General features: G+C 33.3%; 1 protein-coding gene across 2 annotated transcripts in view; it reads right to left on the bottom strand.

Annotated features, from left to right (window-relative positions):
* Positions 1-15355, bottom strand: part of LOC111507417 (serine/threonine-protein phosphatase 4 regulatory subunit 1) — a 369931-nt gene extending 354576 nt beyond the window's left edge. For both annotated transcript variants that reach the window (XM_074169888.1, XM_074169900.1), the window contains exons 1-2: positions 15135-15355; positions 15031-15075 (exon numbers count right to left, since the gene is read on the bottom strand). In XM_074169888.1, coding sequence (XP_074025989.1) covers positions 15031-15075; positions 15135-15141 — 52 coding nt within the window. In that variant the 5' untranslated portion in view covers positions 15142-15355. The remainder of the gene's footprint in view (positions 1-15030; positions 15076-15134) is intronic.
* Positions 15356-15806: the final 451 nt, after the last annotated feature.

Below are 15806 nucleotides of genomic sequence, written 5' to 3'. Positions count from 1 at the left end.
GTCACTCCACTACTAACTTGGTGCCCTAACACCGATGGAGCATTTATTACTTGGAGGATCTTCGAAGTATGCAGACGTATGTTTGTACATAGACAAACAAGCACATGATGAAACCCTGTACCGTGCATTCTCCTACACACACACATAAACACACAAAATCTCATATGAAAAAAAAATCTGAACGATCCATGCACCAGACACTTCAAGGTCACAATGCCTTGACTTCACTGCACAACAAAAAAACTTCACCAAACAACAACCAATAAAAAAAGCAATTAATACGTCATAGTGGTGGGGGGAGGCCGAGAATCAGCTGTAAACAACTACTGTTAACCTGATGCCAACCACTGCTATCAGCGAAACTTTGAGAAAATCAAAACGAATGACAAGTCAATAATCTAATGAGTTTTTTAATTTGTATTCAACGGCTACCATCTTAATGAAGCAAGTCTTACATCAGTGAAACTAAGAGGCCGTTGGAAATCCGAATAGGAAATCTAGTGGTCCGAAGCTGGAGTCATCCATCGGAAAGAGCACTGATAAAAAAAGAGTTTAAAGAAACTGCGTGTGGAGATCTGCAACGTATGGGAGCCTCTAATCAAACGGGAAAGAAGGCTATACGGTGCACTGAACCGAAAAACCATAAGCACTGAATGTCCAAGTGACCTATAGTCTTGAATCATCTGAGATAAGCTAGTTATCATCCGATTGACAATTATGGATTCAAACAATCGAAAGAGTTCAGGAGTCATCTTCTCAGACAACTTCATTGGTGTAATGTCGGAAAGAGTGTTGTTATTAGTGTAGTTCTCACTGCTCCCGTTATTTCCAAACAAGCAAATCTTGACATTCTGTTAAGAAGATCAATAGCGGAACGTTCTTTCATATCCAGCTACCTAACCAGATGAAGATGAGTATGTTTGCACATCTTTGTGCTCAGATCAATACATCATGTTTGGTTTCAGTCCCGATGTCTTTCCGTAGATGCGTTTGGCCAGCACCTATGCTTCTTTTTTAGGTTTTGGTTCCGGTCAATGTGCGATTTGCACACACAAATCATCATCAGTGATCGTTCATAACCATTTCTTTTCACTTTTTCCACGTTATCATAGGTTGTTGATGTGCCGGATCATCCGGGGCGTTCGTCATCTTCAACTTCTTCACAACCATCTAAGAAACGCTTATACCACTCGTAAATTCTTATTATTACAGTTTATTGTATGACTTTACTATAAAGGGTTTTACAAAAACCGCGACTCGTGTTTCGCTATACAATAGCTTTCTCAAACGTACACTTTATTAAATTTTTTACGCAAAATTTTATACAAATTCTTGGATTCATTTCATTTAACAAACGAAAATCGCAGAGTTCTTAAAAATACGTCTAACCTTAGCGGCTGAGAAAGACAAAGTAAACAATGAGACAAGTGAAAATGTTCCTCATACTTCAAGGGTCCACTATGATAAAAAAAATTGACAATCGGACTCTAACCCCGTGAAATTGAAAAATCTAGTTATTTTCTGAACAGACCTTGAATATAGAGAAAAATCTTGGCAAATATTTTTGTTATTTGTCTGATAATCGGATGATTTCGTGGGTTTTTCACAAGAGAAACATGCATGTTAGAAATTCTTCTGTTATACTCTTGTTTCATATTACTATTGTAACCCGTCTTTATATTTTTTATGATAAAGTCTTATTATGATTCCACGTGTCATGAACACCACATTATTATTCCAATTAGCGTTATTCCAATAACGCTATAATAATAAATGTGGTGTAAAAATATAATGAAATCCATATATGCCGAAATGGGGCACTAAACAACAGCAATACTTCCGACCACGTGGCAACCCCGTAAAAAATAGTTAGGTGCGCTGACACATCGACGCTGGGGGAGCCACCGATCGGTCGTTTGCAGACTCTAGAATCAATAGGAGCGTGCGTACGCGGGCGTGGCGGACGCACGATGAGGAATTCAGAGATTGAGAGATTAAGGTTAAGGACCGATTCTTGATTCCTACGCCAGTGCAGGCAAAAATGGCGGAATATTAAAAAAAAGTAACGGCGTAAAAATTATTGGAAAGAGTTGTTACTGGTCAAAAACTAACGACGAGCTTTTCCATTTATTGTAGCAGAATCACCCTATATTTCGAATAAGTAATGCTGATTACTTCTGTTTCAACTAATTTAAATTTATAGACAACCAACTTCGCATTGTGGAATGGGTCGTATATCTTAAGGGAGCTGTATCGGCCATTGTCAATTACAAATCCCATTCGTTTATAGAGCTCATCATTCGAATTTCATATGAATTGTTTTTCAAATAGTTTTTCTAAACAGGCGTTTTTCAAGTAAGGAGTTAGTGAGAGCGATTAAACGTATTTCAAGATTTTTTTTTGGTTTGGTAAAACCACGGCACTTGTGTTCGATTGATCACGCGACAGTTCTTTTATATAAGCCTACACAACATCTCAAGTGAATTAATACAAATGCAACTTCCCGACTGTGTAACATTTCATTTTTTCCCTGTTTTGTTCAGAGCTTTTATATCTATACCACGAAAAAAAGGTCTAATTACCAATACAAATAATTTGAGATGTTACGATGGTTTTGAAGACCTGCAAATCATTAGAGTTGTCCTGGAAAGGGTGGCATAAAAGTTTTATGTTTCTATCGTCCCATCAATAGTCAGATCCAGTACATTTTGATACCTTTATTGCTTCCACAAGCAATCGTTCAAGCGAATTCCAAATGCACATTTCCCTATTTGAAAAGAAAATCCCGACTGAGATATATTTCTAGTTTTTTTAATTCATAAATAATTTTATCGAAGTTACGAAGTTCCATTATGTGGATAGTTGAAAACTACGATATTTTTGGAAAAATTTGTTAGCCGAAATATAGATATATACGGAGGTATAAAAAGTACTATTTAAATGTTTATAAGATTGGATATTGAAAATAATGTCATAAGGGTCATAAACAACAATTTACGTGAATATTGACTTTTATAACTCTTTTTTTCTGGGTCGAAATAAATTGCATCTGAATAATTTCATTTCATGAATTTTGTAACTATACAGGCCGTTTCTTTTATCATGTGGTAACATTGCTATATTCTAAACCGTAACAGATACGAAGACCATTAAATGAGAAAAAAGGTAACTGTCATCGGGAACAATACAATGATTGAAGAAAATTTACGGGGACTCTCGCCCTTCTCGAGTTATAGGGGAAAAACCGAAAATGCTGTTTGTCTTTTTTTTTCGAATGTAATTGTTATTTCGGAGAATATCAAAAAATGGAAAAGGAAAATGTTATTGTATTCGACGTATACTATGACGATATAATAATAAATATTCGATAAAACGTTTCGTGTCAACATGGCACCATCAATTTTTTTAATACGAACCTGTCTTTTTCATTACAGATATTGATAAAGAAATAAATCCATAATCCAAGGATATATCTCACTTGATATTTTTATTACATTTGTTTTTTATCGTGAACTTTTGGGAAAAATGAAACCAATACGGAAAATCAAAGCTACATGGCAATCTACATTAAATGCTCGAACTGACGACCTTTTTGTTGAATGCACATAAGTTGTCGGTCCAGACAATTTCTATGGCAATTTTCTAGCATAATAGGTGTAATACCTACTAATACATGCATCTCTTATTTTTTGTTCCCTATTTCTATGTCTTAACCACTTCGCAAATCGTATTCTCCTTCAGTAATCCCTTTCATTGAGGTGATGAACTTTGCGCATCCTGTAGCATATATATTTGTTCTTTTTCAAAATAGTTCTGGTGGATTTTACAGAAAACCCCATTTCGTGGGCAATTTCTCGTAAAGAACAATCTTGATTAGCATAATTTTTATAACAAGCCAATCCTAAATTGGTGGTAATATTTGCTTACCCATAACATTTGATTCCTCACACTTCCAGTAACCACACATTTTCGTTTTCTCTTTCTGTCAAATGCACCATAGTCCCTAAAATTTCTTTCTAATCGTCTAAACATTTGGATGTTCGGAATACGACGATTCGGGTACAGCTCAACATACATTCCTAGCCAAAACAGGATTTCTATTTGATTTTGCATAACTAAATAGCATATCAGTCCTTTCATCATTTGAATACATCTTTGATATGTTCATAAACTTATGGCAGTTTTTTCTCAACAGATATCAACAACGATGGTAAATGAATTGAGATGTTATTTGACCATTCATACCAAATTATACAACAATTGAATTTTGACCAAAAACTAATATTTTCATCACTTCCAGGATTGAGAATTATAAAAATATCACGAATTATAATTGATTAGGAAGAAATAAGCCTTGCAAGAAGGATTACGACAATACAAAAATTTACAAAATGAAAATGTATGAATTTTCATTGTGTTAGGGTACCAACTTGTCGAATTTATTGGGTTATCTGAATTATATTTTGGAGAAATCGAAAAGAAATCGACCGTTATTTAAAATTATTGTCACTGATGATGGTAGTTAATTCAAATGAAACGCTATAATAGAAATATCAAACGTGATATACCCTTGGATTGTGAATTTATTGCTTTATCAATATCTGTAATAAAAAAGACAGGTCCGTATTTAAAAAAAAAGTTGATGGTGGCCAGGTTGACATGAAACGTTTTATCGAATATTTATTATTACATCGTCATAGTGAACTTCGAATACAATGACATTTTCCTTTTCTATTTTTTGATATTCTCCGAAATAAAAATTCCATTCGAAGAAAATGAAAAACACCATTATTGGTTTTCTCCGTATAACTCGAGAAGGGCGAGAGTAGCCGTAAATGACAGTTACCTTTTTTCCCCATTTAATTATCTTCGTATCTGTTAAGGTTTAGAATATAGCAATGTTACCACATAATAAAAGAAACGGCCTTTAGAGTAATACTGGAAGTTGATAAAGGAACACCGCATATTTGAATTTGGTGTATTCCCACTCATACAAATTCAATGTTTCGCGATTAATTTTGTGAGACGGGTATTTAACATGAACTACTGTTGGTTTAAATCACGTGACGTTCTTTTTTTTTCTCACAAATTTTGACTCACGCCCACTCCCTGAGTTAGTCGGCGACTAATCAGTGGTTGAGTTCCTAGAACCTATTGGAAAATAGGTAGTTGAAACCACGTGGGTAAGGTAGAAAATATGCTTCTTATGACAGAAAAAAATAAATTAAAGACGTTCCAACCTGATATTTCAGATCTGTCTACAGCAATAAATAATATTGCTGAATAGGGAACTTGCAGTCGATTTGACCGTTCTTGAAACTGCTGTAGTTTGGAAGATACCAATACAATCCCATTGATTAAGTGTCACCCGGTATGGCAAAAAAGTCTAGAAAAGTTATATGACACCAGAAAAGACACGTTTTGAAAATAGTTCCAAATACACAGGACTTTGGAATTTTTCCGTAATAGTGAAAAAATATATCCAAATAGATCTACCATTTAAATTTTTTGCCATTGGCACGGACTCTTCGTTCCCTACTAAGAATTTCTCAATACACAATCGAGTTAATGATTTGTTCGAAAAAATAGGCAGGCTCTGAATGAAATTACTCTAATTAAGCTTATTCTTCAAAAATATGAATTCAATCTGATAAAGTAATGTATTTGATCATCATTTATCTTTCGTCTACTTCGTCAAATGGCATACACTGTACTGAGTGTACTGGAATAGTTTGTCTTCGCATCCTACACGAATTCATCTGCTGAAGTTACCAACAGACAAAGTTTACGTAAAAAGATTTCGATTTTAGTACTTTTTGATAGGGAAAACAATGATGTTGCGTCACCCGTCACCGAGAGAGGGGGCTACCTTCTTATTTTTTGTCAATGGAAAGGGTCTTTCTAATAGATATCTTGATGAATTTTGTTTACAAATTCATTTCCTATATCGAGGAAGGTTTCTGGGTAATTTCTTTAATTTTTATGACTTCTGAAATAGCAAAAAATCTAAGAGAGTCATATCAGGTATTCTAGTAGGCCATTCTACGAAACCTTGTACGCCTATCCACCGGTTTGGATAATTGTTATCTAGCTACTTTCGAACCACCCTGTCGTTATTAATAAATACATTTTGCTGAAACGTAACGGCAATTGAACACTCATTTAGACTTGTCATTTATTCAAACCGGTAGACAGGCAGATGTGGTTCCTTAGAATGACCCACTAGATCACCTGATATGATGCCTCTAAACGTTTCTAAGGAGATCCGTCATATCTAAATAAGAAGATACTTAAACGCAATTCATTTCAGCCCTCGTGGATATAGAAAGAGGTGCTTCCAACGAAATTATTCCAGGAACATTTATTAACATAATAAATTAATTTGCAAACAGACTTCATTATTGTCAGGAAGCGATAGGTAAACGTGAAAATTTAATAGATGGATTTGGAACTTTGTCTGACCTTGATATATTTTCCCGTTCAAAATGTAAGTGAGGAAACTTTTTTTTACGTACTCACTATATATAATTTCTTATAGTTGTTCGATTTTTCTGTTTTTCAAATTATTTTAACAAAATTGAGAAAATATCAACTTAATACTTTAAAACTAAAACAAAAGGAATGTCAATAGTCATACATGAATGTCTTCCACCCTGTTCAATACATTTTCTTATCTTGAACCAGAATAAATCAGCGTTTTTCTGAAATGTTTTACCACACAGTAAAAACTGAAGTTGGCTGCGACTTTGAATATCGCCAAAAATGAATCGAGAAACGAAATAATAATTTGTTACATTTTTAGACAGCCTGTTGTGTAATTTACTTGAAAACTACAAACTACAATTATACAGAAGAAGAAAATTATGTTTTAGGTTTTTGTGAAGTGCTGAAACCACTCAACTATTAATCTTACAGCTGTAGAAAATCGTGAGTGTTTGGGAAATAACGAATATTTAGTGATATCGAAACTAAACCGTTAAATATTTTATTGCAGCGTTTACGTCGATCATGAATCCGATTTGTTCAATATTTTTTGTACGTTTTATAAGATCTGTGCGTGTATTAGACTATTTTCCCCAGTTTATGTGTTGAATATTTTTGAAACTAAAAGTATTTTTTATAATACGCATTCAGAAAGAGTTAATATCTTAAGTACTTTCAATGAAACGTACTACAGTGTGACCTGGAATATCCGCTTCATGGAATTTTTTTGTTATTAGCTTTGATCGAGATGAAAAATTACCAATACATTCGAAAAATTCGAATTATCCAAAAAAGTTACTTGAAAAATTGTTTCTAAATGTAATTTTTAGCCCACGTGCAAAATTTCAGCTGCATAAATAATTTTTACTTTTTGCCTATTTTTATGAAAATTGCACCACTTTTGAAAGATGGTACTTGACACAACCTAGATAAAACCTGTAATTTCAATAATGCCCCAATCTATTCACATGTTCTTTAAAAAAAACCCTTATCATATGTGATTTTTCTTCAAAACCAAAATACGGTTTTTAAAATTTAGGCACATGTAAAGTTTTATTTGTTTTAACTTTTTATGAGTCCTTATATCAGATGTACACACCATAACTTAATGAATTTAAGCATAATTTCAATGTGTTGAAAACTACCACTTGTGTCATTTTATGAATTTTAAAACCTATGAAAGAATTGGTACAATAAAAAAAGGGTCGGTATTCAGCAGGGATGTAATTTTCCGTTATAAAAAGTATGCATACCTATACATTAGGTAATGGCTTTCCATCCAATAAACCAGTTCTATAAGGTAACATCATGAAATATTTTTTTTTTTTGAAAGGAAGTTCATTTCTAAAAGTATTGAACAATGAGTATAATACTGGCGTGCTAAGGAAGAAGGTCGTAACTGACAATTTGATAATTTTGAGATAATCGCATTTCAAGACTTATTTCAATGCCATCCACATTTCTGATAGGAAATTGATTATTCTCGGGGTGGGAGTACATATTGGTGGATGCTATTTTTTCAGTGATATTTCGATGATATTTCAAAAAATTTAAAAATAAATGCAGATACGACTTTTTTTATAAAAAAATTCGAAAAGTACCATACAAAATGTCGTAAGTAAACACAAATATATAGGGGATAAAATGGAACATAAATATTATATTATTACTGCTTATTATTATATGCATATATGAATAAAAACTAGTGAGAGGATGCAATTTCGGTTATCATGGAGTTATTCATCATCAATAATACTACTCTCCTCCTCGTCGCCGTTCGCTTCAGGAAAATTTTCCCAGAACTGTCGCCTGGAGATTGGTAGAATTGGTAACAACTTTTGCAGAAGAGTATAATTCCTTTTTTTCGATATTCCTCTTAGCTTTTTTGGGAGAGGGGCAACTCAGATCACTTTTCATTTGATTAGCTTTCAGAAAGTTCAATGTGATAAAATCATCTGCAAAAGAATTTCGGTATTGTAAGGTCTTCTCACCCCTTTTTAGCTTCAAATGTACGATATCAGACATATATGGTCTAGGATTCGAATTTTTCATCTTTGTTAAAGATGTGTGATCTGGCCAGTCGAAAAAGTTTTCAATACTTCTACTCATGTCGATCACTTTTGCTTTGGGATGAGCATTTTGTACACACTCTTTGAAGTCTTGAGAATCATAGACCTTTGTTTTTCTTTTCAATTGGCTCTCAACTGCATGATGAAAAGAATCAGCCGACATGAAAGTGTGGTCTGGCTCGAAATATTTTATTTCCAGGTCATTCAAGTTAACCAAGTCACAGTTCACCACATAAATGAAAAAACAAAATAAGGCCCAATTCTTGTTTTGGCCAGAACAATTATCAAGCCATACAGTTGCGTTGGTGGTTGCAGATGCCAAAAATGGCAATAACTCAATTTTGATGAAATTGTCAGTTACAACCTTCTTCCTTAGCACGGAAGAATACTAAAAAAAACAAGTTTAACTGAAAAGACTCAATTATTCTAATGGACTAATTTGATGGCTCTTATAACGTTCTAGATATGAACAGTTGTCAATACGCCATAAAAACTCTTCACAGTTGCTGAACGCTTCGTCTTTTCAGATTATCCAATAAGTTTCTGATGAAAAGTTAAAGAAAATTGTTTTCGCCCGAAACTTCGAAGTACATATGGGGATTGATGGGTTTCCGAAGTACATCTAGAGATTGGCAGTTTTCCATGTAAGTGACATTTTAAATCAATACTCTTTCATAGCGTTTTTGTGAATAATATTACTACTGTTTCAATTCCATGACGAATATTGGAAGTACAAACTGAATAGGAAAAAGTTACTTCCATGTAATTCAATGTTCATATGTTTTAAAGTAGTTGTTTCAAATGAACTTTTTATTGTTCGTATTCGTAAGAAACATTTGGGCATGATCTACACATCTTTAAAAAGACTATATTTTTAATTTCTCAGGAAGTAATGTTTAAGAAGTTTGTGAATAGCCACGTATTATTTTTACTAACAATAGCCAATGGGAAAATATTAAATATTACTGGAGTTTTTTCCCAACACCGAACCTTATTTTAACACCTCGACACGTGTTTCAATCATCAAGTGATCATCTTCAAGAGGATGACCAAACTAATCATACTTACAAAACTATCCTTATTTATACCATAGATACCTGTTCTAGGTAATTGCCTCTTGAGTGTTTTGAATTAATTTTACAATTTGCCCTATCTACTTGTCTTAAATTAATTTTACGATGTGTCCTTATGTATGTCACGTAAAACTAATGAATAAAAAAGTATTTTAACAAGCTATATAGTATACTATTAGGTATTGGTCCACCATCGTTATTCATAATATTATATACTTGTGATATACTGTTTGGAACCTTTGGTGTAGTAATGAATATTATTGGAGTTTTTTCCCAACACCAAATCGTAATTTTTACACCTCGACACGTGTTTCGATCACCAAGTGATCATCTTCAAGAGGAAGATAAAACTAATAACTACTCAAAACTAAAGCTACTTATACTAATCAGGTACATCATACAGGTAGGTAATCAGTAATACCACCCATGCAAGTGTACCACCCTAAATTAATTTTACAATTGGCCTTTCTATTATTTACAATATGTAAATAATAGAAATGTATGTATGTTTAAATGTTAAATTGTTCTATATATAGCTGTAACATTTAAACATACATAAGGACATATTGTAAATAATAGAAAGGCCAATTGTAAAATTAATTTAGGGTGGTACACTTGTATGGGTGGTATTACTGATTACCTACCTGTATGATGTACCTGATTAGTATAAGTAGCTTTAGTTTTGAGTAGTTATTAGTTTTATCTTCCTCTTGAAGATGATCACTTGGTGATCGAAACACGTGTCGAGGTGTAAAAATAACGATTTGGTGTTGGGAAAAAACTCCAGTAATATTCATAATATTATGTTTACTTATTTCTATACTCTCAAAGGCATCTAGAAGCCTGTCGTTGTTAACTTGTCTAACTAATCTTGATGAACTCAAGTCTATGGAATGGTTTGTTGCCAAATATTTTAAGTGTGCTAAGTGTTCCTTATATCTTCGACTTTTAGAAACGACAAAAACCAAGATAAATATATCTCAGTTCCATACCACCAATACAGGAAGAACTTTGGAAAGATTTTCAAGGAACTAGGTATGAAGGTAGTTTTTAAAACAATTACACTACATAACCTTTTAAGAAGTCCAAAAGACAACATCGAGACACATTGTAAAATTAATTTAGGACAAGTAGATAAGACAATATTGTGAAATTAATTTTATATAGCTTGTAATATTTTAATTATTATATTTACCTAACTATTACATAAGGACACATTGTAAAATTAATTTAAGACTAGTAGATAAGGCAATTTGTGGAATTAATTTTATATAGCTTATATTTCAATTAATAGACTTACCTGACTATTACATAAGGACACATTGTAAAATTAATTTAAGACACTCAAAGAGGCAGTTACCTAGAACAGGTAGCTATGGTATAAATAAGGATAGCTTTGTAAGTATGATTAGTTTGATCTTCCTCTTGAAGATGATCACTTGGTTGGTGATCAAAACACGTGTCGAGGTGTTAAAATAACGGTTTGGTGTTGGGATAAAATTCCAGTAATATTCATTACTACATCAAAGGTTCCAAACAGTACATCACAAGGAAAAATATATAAAAAAGCAGACGTATACTGAGATACAACTCATGTTAATAAAAAAAAAATGTATATATCCAGATGAATAAAACTCATTTTTTCTCTAATTTGTTTTGTTGGTGTCAAGAAGAATCAATGAGACAAGCTACAGGTCGATAAAGACTCCCTACTAAGAGGCCAGCCACTATGGAAGTAGAGAACTATCCTGTCTATTATGGAATATTTTAATGGATGAATTACTGTCTTCTGGGCCATAATGGATATAAAGTATCAGGCTATGCAGAAAACTACCGACGGTACATTATAAGTATGTTATTCATTACGTGTATCCTCTCAACAATGTACTCAGTCACCTATACTTCGGATGCTTTCATTCCAACTTAAAAATATGGCAATATGTATTGGGGGACTTCACCTCTTGCTTCTAGAGTTTTTTGTCTTACAAAAAAGAGCTCTTCATATTTTGGCACATTTAAAATCAAATGATACATGTCGAGTAGCACTTGCAAACTTCTGAATTTTAACAATGACATCTATGAAGATGTTCGCTCGGCAATGTTCGCATTGCCGAGCACAAGAAACACACACAGCGAAGGGAAACCAGCAAATCAGGAATAGCAGAGCATGTTTGGACCCATCAACATAGCATCGAATGGTCACAAGCTGAGATCATACACAAAGAGGAACATTGGTTTAGGAGGAAATTCAAAGAAGCCGTAAACATGCTATCCAACAATGTATTCAGCCACGCTAACGTATAGGTACACAACATATGAAAACCCATAATCAAGCGAAAAATGGCCAACTCCCGCCAAACGGTCATCTCCCACTAAACCAGTGAAGCGGAGAAAGGAAAGCAGAGATAAGTGAAAGTACTCAAATGACCTATAAATGGTCAGCTCACGGAGGAATGGGTCCAGTCATCACCCGAAGACGATTGTGGATACCTTACAATCGAAACGTCGTGAATTAACTTGGCTTGGAATCTCTTAACTTTTTAATTTTTATTGTATTTATATTTTTTTCAATTTGTTTCATTTGTTCTTGTATTTAACTTCACTAATTTTCATTACAGGTTTTTGCTTAATATAATTGTTTTTTCAGCTATTCATTTTTATTCCTCTTCTTTAATTTTTTAATTCTTCTTTTTAATTATTTCAGGGATTTCAAATCATTTTATATAATATTAGACAATGGAAGTCCGAACTAATGAAATTCATCATGAAACATTATCAATCACCTTCAAACAAACGACATCTATGAAGTTTGCTGTTTTGTTTTCAGAAATAGGAAGTTTTTTGAAGCAAAAAAAATTAAGCACACCTACAAAACTTGTAACAAGCAGTTATTAGTTCCACCAAAGCATTTAACAAGACTCTACCAGAAAGGTATTTATTACAATGGATGTAAATCCGTTATGTAAATCCGTTAGGTTCAAACAAGAAACTGAAGAACCCCTTTTTATGAAAACATGCTAGTGTTGCGGAATTTCTAACTGACTTATAACACTCAACTTTTATTTTTATGTTTATTTATATAAAAAGATGTAACTGTGACACCTGTCTAATTCAGCAGGTAAATTTCTGTATATAACATGTAATTCCTACTTCTCTGCTCATACCTGACATGCTTGTTTTTATTCACTTTTTACTTTATTCACTTTCTTAATGTGCGTTGGTTATGTTGTTGATAATATTGTTATATTAATTTTTAGATAATTGACAATTCCGATAACCATTCATCTATTTCACAATGTAAAAATTGTATGGATGCTTTTCTGGCATAATATATATATAAATAAAAATAAAATTCATGAAGCAAGCTCTTATAACCAAATGTATGGAAGAAGGGTTTAACATTACCTTATCTGAATCAATCATAATAGCATTCAACAATAAGACCAAGATTGAGATAGTATTACATCTAAAACTTCAAGCTGAAGATATACAATTTTCAGGTAAAGTTGAAGAGTATTGGTACATGGGATGTTTCTTTCTCTCTTGGGGCTTTGTTCACGAGATGGAGCTGTTACTAGTTAATATTTCCCTTAGAGAAAGACTTCATAGATGCAGTCGAGCCACATTGAAGTTAAATTGAATCCCAGGCATACTGCTAGTTGGGTCGGATCTTTAATACATTGATGAGAGGTGATACCATGAAACCAGTCTCTTAGTTGATCTACTCAATTGATTTCAGCATTGTCCTGCTGCTGGATGAACAAGAAACATTTGCAAGACTGGATGAGAGGTGATACCACGAAACCAGTCTCTTAGGTGATCTACTCAATTGATTTCAGCATTGTCCTGCTGCTGGATGAACAAGAAACATTTGCAAGACTGGCCACTGTGGGGTATCTTGCATAAATGTCTGTCGAATATAATTCAATGTCCATCGTAGTATTAGCCATGAAAGTGGTTGTTTTCTGTCAGGCATTTAAGAGGCACAAGCACCTACAGTGTAGGTACGTTGGGAGATATTATTGTTTTGAGATTTCATTTCAAAATATTTATTTTCTTATATGTATGTTCATACTTATTTTGATTTCAGAAAGGAGAAAAATAAAGGTGGAGGTAGCACTGATGCTAATCAGAAGCACAAGCTGAAACCAGACATGTTATATTCATAACCCATGATAAAATATGCACCTTTGGTGTGGTCGCCAAAGATATGAAACAAGGGTGTTCTATTAAAAAACCAGACAAGGTGAAAACTTGCCCTTCCAAAAATAACGAAAGCAATGAAAACAATAACATCAGTATTAATGAAACTCTTGAAAATCTGTTCTTCTTAGATCTTGTAATGATAGAGAAGACAAAATTTAATCAATTCATTAAAGCCTCAACGAAATGAGCGGATCAATATTTTCAAGTGAACAACAAATGTCAAGGCCAGGCCACTCAGGGAATTGAACTTGTGACATCGGAATTGATCTGTGAATCCTGTGAAGAACTGAAAGGACTAATGTAAAGGGTTTAGAGATAAACCTATGTTTCCCAGGACACACAAGAATCGTGGACAACAAAAAATGCCTGATCAAAGCTGGTATTATTGGACATTGCCTATTCACGCACACCTGAACATGAGATTGCACTGTTTTCAGAAGACTTAGGAGTCATAGACAAGTCAGACAACTTGAAAATATATGTATAGATCATCAAAATCAGTTCACTGCAGTATGTATTTCATTATTAACAAGTAATGTAAGTCACCTCATTTTTCTCTGCCCTTTAATTTTCTAGCAATGTACATGGAATTCAGCTTCTTATCTTAGCTAACCACCTTGGTGATATGTGAAAGAGTAAAAGGCTCCTAATAATTAGGAATCACTAGTGCTCCCTGATTTTAATTCAGCAGAATGCATTATTAATAAAATGAGGACGCAATACTTAGCTGATTAATTCCTTTTTGTGCATGTTTTGTTTCTGAATGTTGATGTAAAATAAGCTAGTTAAAACATCAAAGAACATAAAAATGAACAAAAGATAAGAATAAACTATTCTTGGCAACTACTCTCATTTCGAATGATACATTTAACAAATTTCACGCGATAAAACCTTGGGCCGATTTATATAAAGATTGTATGATAGAAATCGTCTGGCCACAGAAAAATGTAGGTAAACAATGTGAATGTCAAATGTCAAGTTCCTGATAGCTGAGAGTTGTAAACCTACAACAAAAGTTGTTAACGTTAAACTAGGTAGAAATAAATACGCTGTTACTTCTACATGAATCTATCTCAAGCAGATAAGAATAACTAGATAAATGTATATGTAATTGGCACTAATCTAATCCAAAACAGTTTGAACCAATATTATAGATGTTTGAAGAATATCCTGAGAATGTTTGTAAAATGGTTTCATACCTTTATCAGAATCATCCATGGGACCATTATGTGTTCGTGTAACATCTAAAACAATAATTTAAATGTCACTCATAATTGTTATTAGTAATTTCAAGTTTACTCACCCGCCATCTTGAACCAGGATCAAAACATAGCATTGGTGTGACCACGTGATTAAAAATATTTCATCAATGAATTTAGTGTAGGTTGCACTCGGAAATCAAAAGATTCATCAAAACATAGAATGCTGCTAATTAACCTTATACTATCAATTTTTGACACTCCAGATTACATTGGCATTGGCGTGGAAAAATATTCATGGCCCAAGATTGGTGCAAATTCAGTTATTACCATTGCCAACAATGCAAAACAAAAACAACTATTGAACAGGGCGGCACTCGAATAAAATGAATGAAGTGAACAATGACCCCAAGTTGACTAAACATTAATCGATGTTCGTTTTTGTTGGCCAGTGAAGTAGTTATAGAGTCGGCAGAAAACATTGCTCGTCGGTGATTTCGCGACGACAACTAATTCAGTTTTTCAAACAGATATGACAACTATTTCCTTAAATATTTCAAATCAGTGTTAATAAATTGACCTAACGAAGTTATATATTTTTGTCAAACGTTTCGTTAACCAGGTTAGCAACATCAGAATATAATCGCAACTTAAATCTTTATTCATAACAATAAATGTATAAACTTTTTCCATTCAGTCATTTTGTTTCGGCAATCATATCTCAGACAGAGATAATTAGACTGTTCATATATGTATTGCAAGTGACTTTTAGCAAA

This window comes from Leptinotarsa decemlineata, unplaced genomic scaffold (assembly GCF_025532065.1).
Source record: "Leptinotarsa decemlineata unplaced genomic scaffold, Ldec_3_MD MMD2_P_RNA_scaffold_11, whole genome shotgun sequence".
Taxonomy (NCBI): Eukaryota; Metazoa; Arthropoda; class Insecta; order Coleoptera; family Chrysomelidae; genus Leptinotarsa; species Leptinotarsa decemlineata.
Note: the sequence above shows the minus strand (reverse complement) of the source record. Positions and strands in the feature narration are given on the sequence as shown.